The 13,560-nt window shown below is 44.0% G+C and overlaps 1 protein-coding gene across 3 annotated transcripts in view; it reads right to left on the bottom strand.

Moving 5' to 3' along the window:
• Positions 1-13,380, bottom strand: part of PHKB (phosphorylase kinase regulatory subunit beta) — a 102,855-nt gene extending 89,475 nt beyond the window's left edge. For 2 of the 3 annotated variants that reach the window (XM_087827047.1, XM_087827048.1), the window contains exon 1: positions 13,298-13,374. In XM_087827047.1, coding sequence (XP_087683173.1) covers positions 13,298-13,373 — 76 coding nt within the window. In that variant the 5' untranslated portion in view covers position 13,374. Of the gene's footprint in view, positions 1-11,218; positions 11,332-13,297 lie in introns of all 3 variants that reach the window. The other variant, XM_087827049.1, reaches the window with a different exon arrangement.
• Positions 13,381-13,560: the final 180 nt, after the last annotated feature.

Below are 13,560 nucleotides of genomic sequence, written 5' to 3'. Positions count from 1 at the left end.
TAAAGGAGTCCATCACCACCAGACCAGCACTGCATGAAATGTTGAAGGATCTTTAAAGGAAGGAAGAGGAAGAGAAGAAGAGAAAGAAGAAACAATATGAACAATTAAATGGCCATAAGTACATATCTATCAACAATTGAATCTAAAAATCAAAATAAACAAACAAACACAACAAAAACACTCACAGATACAACGACAATTTTGATGGCTGCCAGATGGTAGGAGATGGAGGGATGGGTGAAAGAGGTGAAGAGATTTAGAAGTTAGATGAGTAGTTATAGTGCAGTCATGGGGGTGTAAAGTACAGCATAGGGGATATAGTCAGTAATAGTCTAATAACTATGTATGGTGTCAGATGGGGATGAGGTTTTTTTCTAGGATGATTACTTAAGTTGTATAATGTCTAATCACTGGGGTGTACACCTGAAACTAATACAATATTGTCTGTCAACTCTAATTGAAAAAAGTAAAAAATAATGATTTTTTTTAAGTTAATTGAGTGGAACCTGAGCTGTAAATGGGATAGTAAAACCTCCTTGGTCTGCTATGTGGTTCAGTGCCCATGGGCAGGAACTGCAGGAAACCAAGATGGCCCTTCTCCCTGACCAGCCAGAGGAGGGAGCATCTCCTCAGGTGGAAGAGTCAGACAATCTCCGCAGAAATCCAACCCTGTGCTACACTAGAGGGATGCTAACAGATCTGCAGTACAACTGTATAACCAAAGAAAATTATTCCTGAAGCATGACTATTCAGAGCTAACCTTAATTTCACCAACAGGTCACTAATAACCTCCAAGTCTATGAGAGCCAACAGTCAAGCATTCCAGAAAAGCACTCTGCCCTGGGAAGGCAAAGAGAACTCAAGACCCTTGAGGGGAGAATCAAGTCTCATGAAGCAGCGCAGGACAGCCATGCTAGAATAACAACATTAAATCACAAATTAACCCACTTCTAACCCATACGTTTAAAACTCTAGAGCTGGACGACTAGAACTGGCATGCTGAGAGTTCTCCGTGCATTCAGCAAGCAGCACGCTAGTCAAGCTACCTAGTGTGGCTTAAAATGTTTCACATCTACTCCAAGTGTAGCTTAACTTTATTTTTTTATGGACTATTAGCTTTTTATGTAACGCAAAACTGGAAGAAGGGAACTCTGGGTGAACACTAAGACTATTCAGATTTTGCTGTACTTTAATTTACATTGTAATTTAGTTATAAGAATTTTATTGTAGCAAAAAATTGAAATGAAAACTGGGTCAGGACAATTGATATTTAAGATATTCAGCTTATACTACTGCAAATAAAACTAAACCACTATTGTAACATGAAACCATAATGGAAATCATCCTGAACTTGCTAGTTTTTGTAGTTAATTTAAAGACTGCTTGCTGTTTCCTCTCCTTTTCAAACAAAATTATATTCTATTACTTGAAGTGCCAACTGTCATTTTTACATTTATTCTATGATTGCTGGGTCTTGTCTTACAAGGATGCCTAGGAAAAAAAGACTTCCTTAGCCAGTGTTTACTGGCATCATTCTGCTTTAACTGATAAGCTGCACAGATAGAAGAGAGGCCAAATCCCCACCCCCCAAACCCAACTCCCAGCACTCCCAGGGGCCTCCCCAAAGGTCTTCAAGCAATCAGCACTTCAATTTCACAAAGACATACTCAGGAGAAATAAATTGGACTGGGGGGGAAATCAGCTAACTTCTAGTACTGGCCAAACACGACTCTCATTTCCATTCAATTGGCTGGACGCTCCCTAAAAAGGGAGGCAGTCATGGCATCCTGGAGTAGAGCTGCCCGCTGAAATGGGGACTCCAATCCTTTGCACAGAGGTACCAGGCAGCAGTGTTCTGGAAAGTTTGTTGTGTAGCAAAACTGCACTAATTCTTTTTAGCATGAATCACCAGTTCATTCAACTTGAAGCACCCAGCACCCAGCCCAATATCCAGAGCTACTGATTCAAAGCTACAGCTGATTTGGTCTCTGACCTGAAGAGTTTCCTAACCCAGAGAGGAATGGATCTAGGCTTATCTAACAGCGGTGCAGTGACATCAGAGCTAAAGGAAGCACGTAGAAGTGCCATGGGACCAGTAGAGCAATTAATTGAAACCGGGGATGTGAAGAGGCGTGTCAGAAAATATGTAAAGGTGAGAGACAGCTGGAGCAGAAAAGATTACAGAAGTGCACCAGCTCTCAGAGAAAGGCTATTGAGCACACAGGGAACCTCAGGATGAAGGTGCAGGAGCCAGGAAGACAGGGTCGCATTTGGGAGCTGCACGCAGAAGAGCATCAAAGAACGGTGGGGAGGAGGCTGGAAAGGGATCCCCACGTCTAAGAGAGGAGGATGCTGAACAGCACAGCACAGGTCTGCACCCCATCCTTTGGATGATGGTGAGCCACTGGGGAGGTTTAGGTGAGGGAGTCACATGACCCAAACTTCAGAAAGTGAAGGACTGCTGGGGAAGTGGTGAGCCACACGCCCAAGAGTCCTCTGGGTTACAACATTCATCCAAGGGCCTTGAATTAAGATAGTGACAGCAGGAATGCAGAGGGGAGGAACTATTCAAGAAATATTTAAAGGTGCCCACCGGGCGTGGCTCAGGGGTTGAGCGTCGACCTAGGATCCAGGCGATTGGGGTTCGATTCCCGGTCAGGGCACATTCACAGGCTGTGGGCTCGATCAATGGCTCTCTCATCATTGATGTTTCTATCTCTCTCTCTCCCTCTCCTTTCCTCTCTCTGAAATCAATAAAGATATATTAAAAAAGAAAAAAGAAGAAAAAAATATTTAAAGGTAGAATAAACAGGACTGGGAAAGGCTTACATTGGGCACAGGTCTTAGGTACGAATACCAATACCGGACAGTGTAACACAGCAGGAGAGAGTCTAGTGATCATTTCTAACCCTCAAACTGTTTATTCCTTTAAATTATAATAACTAACTTTACACCCTGCTAGGACTTTTTATCTTTGTGGTTATTGAACAAATGATAATTATCGAAGCTACAACCCTACTGAGAATTGGGATTAAGTGGGTATAACAAATTAATTGAGCTTCACTGTGTATTTCCATGAAAATAACATAAGCAAACACAAGGATCTCTGAACTGATAGAAACAACAGATAAAAATTCATAGAAAAATCCCACAAAGCAAAGATAATTACTCCCAGAAATATGTAAATGAAGGAAACAGCTCTTGGTGCAGCCACTATGTAACACAGTGTGGAGTTTCCTCAAAAAATTAAAAATGGAACTGCCTTTTGACCCAGTGATCCAACTTCTAGGAATATATCCTAGGAAACACAAAACACTAATCAGAAAGAACTTATGCACCCCTATGTTCATAGCAGCACAATTTACAATAGCTAAGATCTGGAAACAGCCCAAGTGCCCATCAGTAGATGAGTGGATAAAAAAGCTGTGGGACATTTACACCATGGAATACTACGTAGCTGTTAAAAAGAAGGATCTCTTACCCTTTGGGACAGCATGCAGGGACCTGGAGAAATAAGCCTGTCAGAGAAAGACAAGTGTCACATGATCTCACTCATATGTGGAATCTAAGGAACAAAATAGATCCAGAGACACAGAAGCATGGAACAGACTGAGGGATCTCAGAGGGAAGGCAGAGGTGGGGGAGTGGGTGGGGAGAGATTAACATAAAAACCTATATGGATAAATGCATAAACCCATGGACACAGACATTGGCATGGGGAAGGCCTGGGGGTGAGGTGGATGTGGGGTGGAGGGGATCAGTGGGGGGGAAAAAGGGGAACATATGTGATACTTTCAACAATAAAGATAAATTTAAAAAAAGAAAACAGCTCTTATTTTGAATACCTCTATTTTAAAAACATTTAACAGAAATTTTGCTGTTATCAGCAGACCATTTAAAAGATGCTTAATACAAACAAGAGGTAAAAGGTCTAAAATCAACTAGCTTAAATGAGCCATATTTAAAAGAGCCTCAATTTGAATGGAAAAAAATTCCCATTAAAGCAGAAAGAATATCAATAGAAATGATTAACACTCTCTGTCAATGTTTAGCATAATGCCAAATGAAATTGTTTAGATCAGATTTCTAAAATTACTGTTTTAAACAAATATATTTAGCAGTATGAAAGTCTGAAATAGCACCCAACAGGCTAGGCTCTACTTCCTATTCTACAGCATGAGCAGAGTCTCCAGATGCACAGGACATTTGCTCTAGAGCTCCAGGTTTCTCACCAAAGGTAACCACATCTACAGCACCAAATTGGTCAGAATCCCTTGTCCTTTGGCCTTCCCAGAGCTGCTCAAATGTCCAGCTCACTCTATCCCCAAGATCCTATCCTAGAATCTTCCCCACCCTAACTTCTCACTTGACTCCCATTTCCTCCTTCAGCTCAAGTATCCCTTCCAGAGAGGCCTTCACTAAAGTCCCACCCTAACCCTGCAGGAAATGGGGAGCTGATGGGTGGTGGTGAGCAAAGGAGTAACAGGTCAGTTCTTCATTTTAGAAAAAACACCTAGGCAGGAACTTGTAGAACAGACTAGCTAGAGAAGTGGTACATTGGAAGTTGATGGTTAGAGGCAGCAAGTTAAGTGGGAAACAAGTGGGAGAGTCCAGGAGTGAGATGGAAATTGTATGTGTGCAAAAGCACTGAAGTCCTCTGTAGCTCTGCAGAAAGTTGCAGTGGGCTACAGGCTTTCTAAGATCAGTATCCTATAGTACTAACTTCCTATGACATCAAAGATCCAAGAGCAGTGAACACACAACATGCAATTAAAATCACTGCCATCTCTATGGAATGCTAAGCACTGTGCGTGATGAAGAAGCATGTGTTGGCAGCAAGTGTGAGGAGCAGCGGCTCTCCCTGAGTTTGTATCCCAGCTATCACTTTTTGTCTAACTTCTCCGGGTTTTGATTTTTTTTTCAGCAGACATAATAACAATACCTATAGTATAGGATTACTGCAAGATTTAAATGTAAAGCACTGAGAACACTACCTGTCAACATATTAAGTAGTGTGGATCTTGAGAAAGAAGATACCTACTAGAAGGGTTTTCTAGTGGCTAACTGGGCTCAAATTAAAAACAAAAACAAACAAACAAAAAACAGAGTCTAGCAGCCATTTCTACATTTCAGGGAGAAGCCTGCACTGAACTGCCTGCCTGCACTGTTTTCCTGCCATCTGAGCAGCCCTTATAAAGGAGTTCCTGGAACTGTATTTCAACCTATAGGACTGAGACTTTCCCTATCCAATCAGAGCTGTGCAGCTATACCCTGCCCCCAATCAGCATCTTCACCAACCAATCATAGTGGCTTCATTTTGATCAATCAGTCCAGGGCTTTTTAGACCAATCAAACTGAGAATTTGGAGTCCTGATTTGCATGAGGACAGACCAATCAGGGACCAGGGGCGGGGCCTTCTCTCTATATAAGTAAGCTCTAGGAACACAAAACAAAACAGGTGAATTCTCTTCTCATGTAACACAGGGAAGCTAAAAGAAAAATATCAAATAGTGAGAAGTACACTACAGAGAATTAAAATTGAGAGTGAGGTGTCTGGGGGCCACTTAGATCAGGCCTTTGCAAGGAGACTAAGTGTAAGACTAAAAAACAACCAAAAGGGACAAGCTAACCAAACAGGATAGAGAGTTTTCCAGGCAGAGAAAACAGTTACTACAGAGAACCTAAATGAACACAAAATTGTGTCTCAAGGAACCAAGCAAGCCAGCATGGCTGAAGAGCAGTTGGGGAGGAGAGGAGTGGTCCCTGAGGAGATCAGAGAGGCAGGCAAGAGCCAGGTGATTTGGGGTGACCCATGAAAAGGACCGTGAATCTTATGCTAAAGGTAATGCAGGATCATGGGGAAGCCGCATGATCTGACTTACATTTTAAAAGATTCCAATCATTACTGGATGGAAAACAGATGCAGAGCAGCAAGAATGCGAAGACAGAAAACCAGGCCATTTTAGTAGTTTAGACCAGAGATGTAAGTGGCCTAGACTCGGAGGTACATCTGGGAACAAACAGATTTTGGTGTGCATTTGGGAGATGAAGTAGAAAGGACCTGCAAATGAACTGAGTAAAGGGGGTGAAGAGGAGCAGTGGGAGAGTAACAGCTTAGTTACTGAAATGACAAGATTACGGGAGGCACATGTTGGGGTTGGAAAGGAGTGAAAATGAGTTCCGTTTGGCCCGGCTACATTTGAGACCTATTTGGACATGTTCAGTAGGATCAGAGTCAGGAACTCTGGGGAGTTCCCCTTACCCTTTCTCTGGCTTCACAGAAGTCTGAAGATAAAACAGCAAGAGAAAAATAGCTTTTAGGACGCACAATGTGAGTATTCTGGAACAATCCAAAGCAGTGGGACAAGCACTGGACTCCTCATGAAACCATTTCACCAATAAAATCTGAAGCATCATCTTTGCTGAGGAAAATGGCACAGAAAGAGAGTCAGCAAAAGGTAAAGGAGATTCAGGCCCAGGGAGTTAAACCCTATGGTGTGGCCTCTATTTCCTCAACTTTCTAAGACTGCAGGACAGGACCCAGAAGGAAGAGATCAGAGCTCACAGCAGTATACAACTTACAAGTGCTTCCGAAAATTCCATGCTACCTGAAAAGAACCCAGTGCCTACCAATAAAAGACAAAAATTTCTTCTAACTATATATAAAATAGTGACTGCTCTCCTGCTGTCTGACAGGAGTGTCCATGGAAACTGTCACAATTTCTTTAGACTTGTGATTATTGACAAAAATGAAATAGACTTACATTAAAGTAAAAGCTACTTTCTGAGTAATCGCATTCAAGCTTATTGAATCTTAGCATGATGAGTTTACTTCATCAAATGGCCACTTGGGTAGATACCAAATGAGGGAAAAAGCTAAGCAGCCATGTTTGGTTTTGTGTAAGTTCTACTTTTAAATACATACCAACTATATTGTAAAAGACATGTGTTTTTAGGAAACAAGAACGCATTTAGAATGTATTGGCCAGCCACTAAATACAAGTGTTTTACATATAACATCTTATTTAATCCTCACAATAAGCCCTTTTGGTAGGTCTTATTACCCTTATTTTCACACACAAAGAAACTAAGTGTCAGAGATACAAAGTAATTTGCTCAAGTTCAAACATGTAGTAAGCAGAGGCAGGATTAGAGTCATATACAGCTGAACACAAAATGTGTACCTTTCTTAGGTTCTTCAAGGAAAAAGCCCAAGATCCTCAGGTTAATGGGCTCTTCACACCACAAGAGCTTTTTTATTAATTGACTGCTAACTTAGCCTCAAAACAAGACTACTATATAATGTCTAAACAGAAGAGAGTGTCACACATTAAAAAGTTGAGTTTTGCCCAAAATATACCATAAAACTTTACCAGGTATTGATATGCCCATCAAATCAAATTAATAAAAGAAAATACACCCCTATATTGATTGCAGCCTTATTTACAACAGCGAAGATCTGGAAGCAGCCCATGTGCCTATCAGTAGATGAGTGGATAAGAAAGGTGTGGGACATGTACCGATGGAATACTTCTTGGCCATAAAAAGGAAGAAAAATTTACCCTTTTTTTAAAAATATGTCAGGGAGAGGGAGAGAGAGAGAAACATCAATAGTAATGAGAGAGTCACTGATCGGCTGCCTCCTGCACGCCCCCTACTGGGGATCATGCCCACAACCCGGGCATGTGCCCTGACCAGGAAGAGAACCATGACCTCCTAGTTTAAAGGTCCAGCTCAACCACTGAGCCACACCAGCCAGGCGAAAATTTTACCCTTTGTGACAGCATGGATGGATTTGGAGAGCATTATGCTAAGTGAAATAAGCCAGTCAGAGAAAGACAAGTACCACATGATCTCACTTACATGTGGAATCTAGTGAACAAACTTAACTGATGAACAAAATGGAAACAGACTCACAGACACAGAGAACAGACTGAGCTGTCGGAGGGGAGGGGTGGGGGGCCGGGTGAAAAAGGTGAAGGGACTAAGGAAAAAACAACAACTCACAGACACAGACAACAGTATGGTGATGGACCAGAGGGAAGGGGGTGGGGAGGTAGAACTGGGCAAAGGGGGGATAGATAGTGATGGAAGGGGACTTGACTTTGGGGGAAAAAGAAAAGAAAAAACAGAGAAAAAAAAAAGAAAATTAATTAGAGAAGCTAAAAAGAAATCAGTAAAGGAAAATCACATGCTGATAAACTCACTTAGGTGTTGACAAATAGCCAAGACAGAGATAAGCTGAATATTCATTTTAAGAAGTCAGTTTTTTAATTTTGAAGGAAATAAGTTTTTTAGAATTTATGTTTAATTGAAGTGCAGTTGGCTTACACTATACTATTAGTCTCAGGTGTACCCCATAGTGGTTTGACACTTACAGACCTCACAACGAGATCACCACAATAAGTCCAGTACCCACCCGTCACTGAGCAGAGTTACTGTAAAATTACTATCTTCCCTGTTCTGTACACATCCTGTGACTTATTTATTACTGAAGGTCTGTGCCTCTTATTCCCTAGAAAGAGTAATTTTTAAATAATCTTATCGCCCGGCTGGGCGTGGCCCAGCGGTTGAGCGTCAACCTAGGATCCAGGCGATCGGGGTTTGATTCCCGGTCAGGGCACATGCCCGGGTTGTGGGCTGCAGCCAATCAATGACTCTTTCATCATTGATGTTTCTATCTCTCCCTCCCTCTCCTTTCCTCTCTCTGAAATCAATAAAGATATATTTTTAAAAATAAATAAATAATCTTATCATCTAAGAATAAAAGTAAAAATGCCAAGACATTTCCTACCTCGTCACAAAATGCTGCAATTACTACAAAAGGGTTGCACTGCGATGCTGACGCCCTGCCCCAACTGAGCAGCTCCGCTGGGCTCACACACTGTGTGGCTGTGGTGGTCACATGAGAAACCGCAGCGATCTGGGTTCGGGATGCTACACTCTTTCCCTAGTAGTTAACTTACTGTGGTTGTGGAATATGCCTCTAAATTCACTGTCTTGTGCATTTTACTCCAAGGTTCTTTAAAGAAAAACCTGAGGGGAGGGGAGGGGAGGGGAGGGGAGGGGAGGGGAGGGGAGGGGAGGGGAGGGGAGGGGAGGGGAGGGGAGGGGAGGGGAGGGGAGGGGAGGGGAGGGGAGGGGAGGGGAGGGGAGGGGAGGGGAGGGGAGGGGAGGGGAGGCAAACCGGGACATTCAGTAATATTCAACCACAGCACATGCCAACACATTAGCAGTCTGAGCACAGCTCAAGCATCACACAGAAATTCAGGACATACTACATTCGAGAAAGAGCAGAAACAGACAAAATCGCAGACACAATTTCCAGAGGGATAAAGAGGGTTAAAATACATAGAACAGTCTAGGTTCATTTGAAACTGATTTTCCAAAAGCAAGACACTGGCTTTCACTCTGGGTCACACTGAATAGCTTCTAGCCATAGCCCAGGGAGAGCTCAGCCGTGGACTCATGCTTTAAAATGACTGTTACATGTCTCCGTAAAACGCTCTCCTACAATGATAACATCCAAGGAACTACAACCCAGGAAAACAATCATTTCCAACATAAATGCGGTATTTCTAAATTAGTAAACAAACTACAAATGCAAACCCCTCTGAGTGTTTAAGAGATAACAGTTTTCAGTATTTCTTGAGAGTCATCACTAAGTTCTGGTTAGAGGAAACTCTAAAAGTGTAAATAGTGTCAGGTATAAGGAATCAGTCTTTAAAATGTCTTATAACAGTGAAGTTCGGTATTTTTCTATCTTGTTTCTTGGTGCATTCTATTTCAATTTAATAATACGGTGCTGGAAAAGCTTCCTGTATATGCCCTCAAACACTATGTAATGTTAACGCACAGCTCCGAGGTGTTGACATTTTCAGGACTGCTGATGCATGAAAGCTTATCGTATGGTTAGCATTCTGTTTCCCCATAACTGCCAAGCGGCTGCTAGTGTGAAAACTCGCTGAGTCTCTGTTTGGACTGCCCAAGTGGGAACCACAGCCTGGTGCTTAAAAGAAAGAAAATACAGTCCAAAGATGCATGTCCTCTTGTTTTCTTAGTTCAAAGATTAAATCAGAAATTGAAAACTGGCAATGTTACATATACTATTTTTTCATTTAGCTGATGACAACTGAAGACAAGAATCATTTTTGTTCCTTAAAGGAGAAGCTTTCTTATCTCCCATTTATGATTCTTCCCTGAGCTATTTCTTATTTCTTGTCTTCAAGATTTTTCTCCTCCATCTTGACAAAATAGGACTTGATATATAAGTAGAAATAGAGGGTTATGGTGAAACCATAAAGAAAGTTTTCACTGCCACTTTTTGGTGGCTCATCTTACATTTACCTGTTAATGGGTTCTGAGCCTTGAACTCTGACTGATTCTGCTTTAAGTACCTTAGGGACAAAGCAGCCCCTTGCCAACAGGCTTCTTTCTCCCAGAAAGGCCCAAGGTGGCTCACAACCTACAGGAAAAAAGCCCTAAAGACTAGTCTTTATTCCAGTTCCATGGCCACTTAACTAAGCCCTTTTCTTCTTTAAAGTGAGGCTGGCCACATCCAAAGGCCTAGGTTCCAAACGGGAATCCATACATGGTCTTTCCTGGAATGCCGGAACATCCTCCAACCTGTTTCAACATCCTGGGCACTCAGCGGGGGAGCAGCTCCACAGCTTTTATCCAACTGGCAAGGACTCTTACCAACAAGACAGTCCGAAAGCCACTGTGCCCACATCTAGCCCTTCCACTAAGAAGCCCTGGGATGGAAGGCAAAGTGCATGGCTCTGAAACATAAGTTTCAGGACCTGCAGAAAGCTGCTTCATCTCTTCACCAAGGGAGCTTCCCTTTCCTGTCTATAAAAAGTATCAAAATACCTACTTCACAGGGACTTCATGAATAGTAAATAATTGGGATGCTGACCAAAAATTCCTAATTTATAAAAGTTATTTCCATTATTCAAGAATACAAAAATCACTGAGGAAGCTTTTTATGTACCCATTTGACAACTGAGGATCAACTGTAACTTCTCATGCCTGCACAACGACATGGGAGGCCACATTCAAAATACAGTGCAAACTGGAGCCTAACAGTAGCAGAACAATGGTGTTCACGTGTGGGCCCTCCAAAGAGGCACAAAATCAAAATGCATTCATATAGCAACATCAAACTTTAAAAACAAAGATATTTAAAATTACCCCCTTTGGGGGTCTCCACACTTACCAGACCTTAAGAAAACTCGTGGAGAAGAGACGACTGCATCAGGTGAGCTGGCCATTTCAAATTGTTGGCTCTAATCATAAACGGCACAGGCTAAACTACAGCAATTTTCACAACTGTTTAGTGGAGGTTAGAAGCAATCACGATTAGATTAATTGAAAGCAGTGTGAGCAGTTATTAACATGATGCAGTGTGCAACAAAGACAATAATCAAGGCTCATTATCATTGTATTTTCTTTTTATGACTTGAAAATTTGCTTTGCTTTGATAAGTTACGGTTGCTTATATAGATTAGGCAGGAATACATAATATCCACTTAGCAAACATCACCTAAGAGTAGCGTCCTCCATTGAGCAGTGAAGTAATCATGAGACTATGTAACAATGCTCAGAACTTTGCAGTGACGTCTCTATCAGAGTCAGGTTAGTCCAAGTTTCAAACAAAGCTCAGTTTATGTATTCTTCTAAAAGTAACAAGACTGGGGTTGATTGTTTTTAATGACACAGGACATCAATGATTCACTCAAGAAATTTTAGAGTCTGTACTTCAGAGTTATCAGGAACTCTGAAACCTCAACTAATTTGGAATAATGACTTCAAATGGTGTTTCTTTTACTACTATGATGCAATCATATAGGAACATCCAACATTTATACTACGCGCTAAACTACTTTGTAAAGTTTGGATTTTTTCCTCAGTTAAGAAAGAGAAGGTAGGTTTTCAGAGCTTACTGTTATGACATGCGTTTCAGAGGAAATAAAGACTAGAGAAGAAAATAAGCCCTATATACTCATTAAGGGAAAAGAGAAATGTTTTTAAAACATGTTGAGAGCAGAGCTTGGCTCCCTGTAAAAGCCCCAGTTACTCTCTGAGGCCAGATGATATCAATCCAATAACACTCTTTCTAGCCTAGATACATATGTTGTTAGTGGTCAACTCAATGCTTCAATATGACAGAAAGATTTTAAGAAAAAGTGTGAAACAAAAATACAGGTGACTATTCCAAGTTACTGTACTGACTCACATGTAGTTTTGAGAAGTCCTTTCCTACTTTCTTGGGAGTTTTGGTATCACCTAATAAGTACAGACTATTTTTAAGGTTTAAAAACAGAATGAAATTAGCAAAGACTGGGTAAACTTCTTCTGCGTGACTTATGAAAATAGATAATTTCTTCAAATAAAAAAAAGAGGCAGAATGCACAAGAGACAACTAAGAACTTCATAAATGGGAAGAGCCCAAAGCATGATGGCAACATATTAGCTGAGAGAGAAAAAGTGTCTTTCTTGACTCAGTGCAAAGGCAGAGCTCGGTTTCTAGGGCCGCCCCGGTGCCTCCCTGAGCGACACTGGAGACACCGGCACTGGCGTCTGCAGCTGACGCCTACGGCTCAGCCTCCCAAAGGGGAGGCTGTCGGTGGGGGCCTGTCGTCCCGCCGAGGGGCGCGCTCAGCCCTGGGCCGGGGCTCGCGGCGTCTCAATCCCGGCTCTCGGAGGAGTTATCGGCCACAGGAGCCAACTTCAGGGTCGTGACTTTGCAATTTGAAGAAGTCAGGTCAGGACACTTGAGCTGCCGGGCTGCCCGGCGCCCTGTGACCTCGGCGGCCTCGCGCTCGCGCCGCCCCGGGGCCCGGGGCACCCCGGGGGCAGCTGCCGCGCGTCCCCCGGAGCCCTGCCTGCGCTCCCCGAGCCGCGGCCCCCTCCACTTCTGCCGCAACGTAGCTGGCTGGGGCGCATCATTTGGGACATGAGCTAAGGCGACGAGCAGGTCACAGCCCCGGCTCGGAGGCCGCCACCTGCCGCGAGGAGGGCCCTCCTAAGGACTCTCGCTGGCGGGAACGCGGTCGCCGTCAGGTCCCGAGGAGGAAGCCTCCGGGCCAAGTCGGCGCCAGCGCCTGCTTTCTTGGGGGACACACCCGGGATAACGCTGCGGCCGCCGTCTCGTTTCCAGGGGTGGGGGACACCGGGCGCAGGGCCGGGCCGCCGACTGCTTTCTCAGGGGGGACCCGCGGGCACAGGCTCACCCCAGGGCCCCACTGCCCCCCGCCCAGGGCGCTCGCGGGAGGGTGGCGCCCGGCCTGCAAACCTGAGCGCTTGGCCCGGGCCCTCTGCTCCAAGACCGTCCGGCTCACTTCTGCCATGAGCCCCGCCGCCCCCGCCATCGCGCCGGGGCCGCCGCCTCAGCCACCGCCCCCGGCACCGCCTGTCAACGCCGCCGGCCGGCCCCGCCCCCCCGCGCGACACTGTCGCGAGGACGCCGGCCGGAAGTGAGCCCGAGGCGCTCCCACCTCCGCTCCGCGGCCTCCGGGGCGTCAGGCGGGCGGCCCGCGGGGCGGGGGCGTGGCGAGG

Source organism: Miniopterus natalensis, chromosome 18, assembly GCF_054644295.1.
Source record: "Miniopterus natalensis isolate mMinNat1 chromosome 18, mMinNat1.hap1, whole genome shotgun sequence".
NCBI lineage: Eukaryota > Metazoa > Chordata > Mammalia > Chiroptera > Miniopteridae > Miniopterus > Miniopterus natalensis.
Note: the sequence above shows the minus strand (reverse complement) of the source record. Positions and strands in the feature narration are given on the sequence as shown.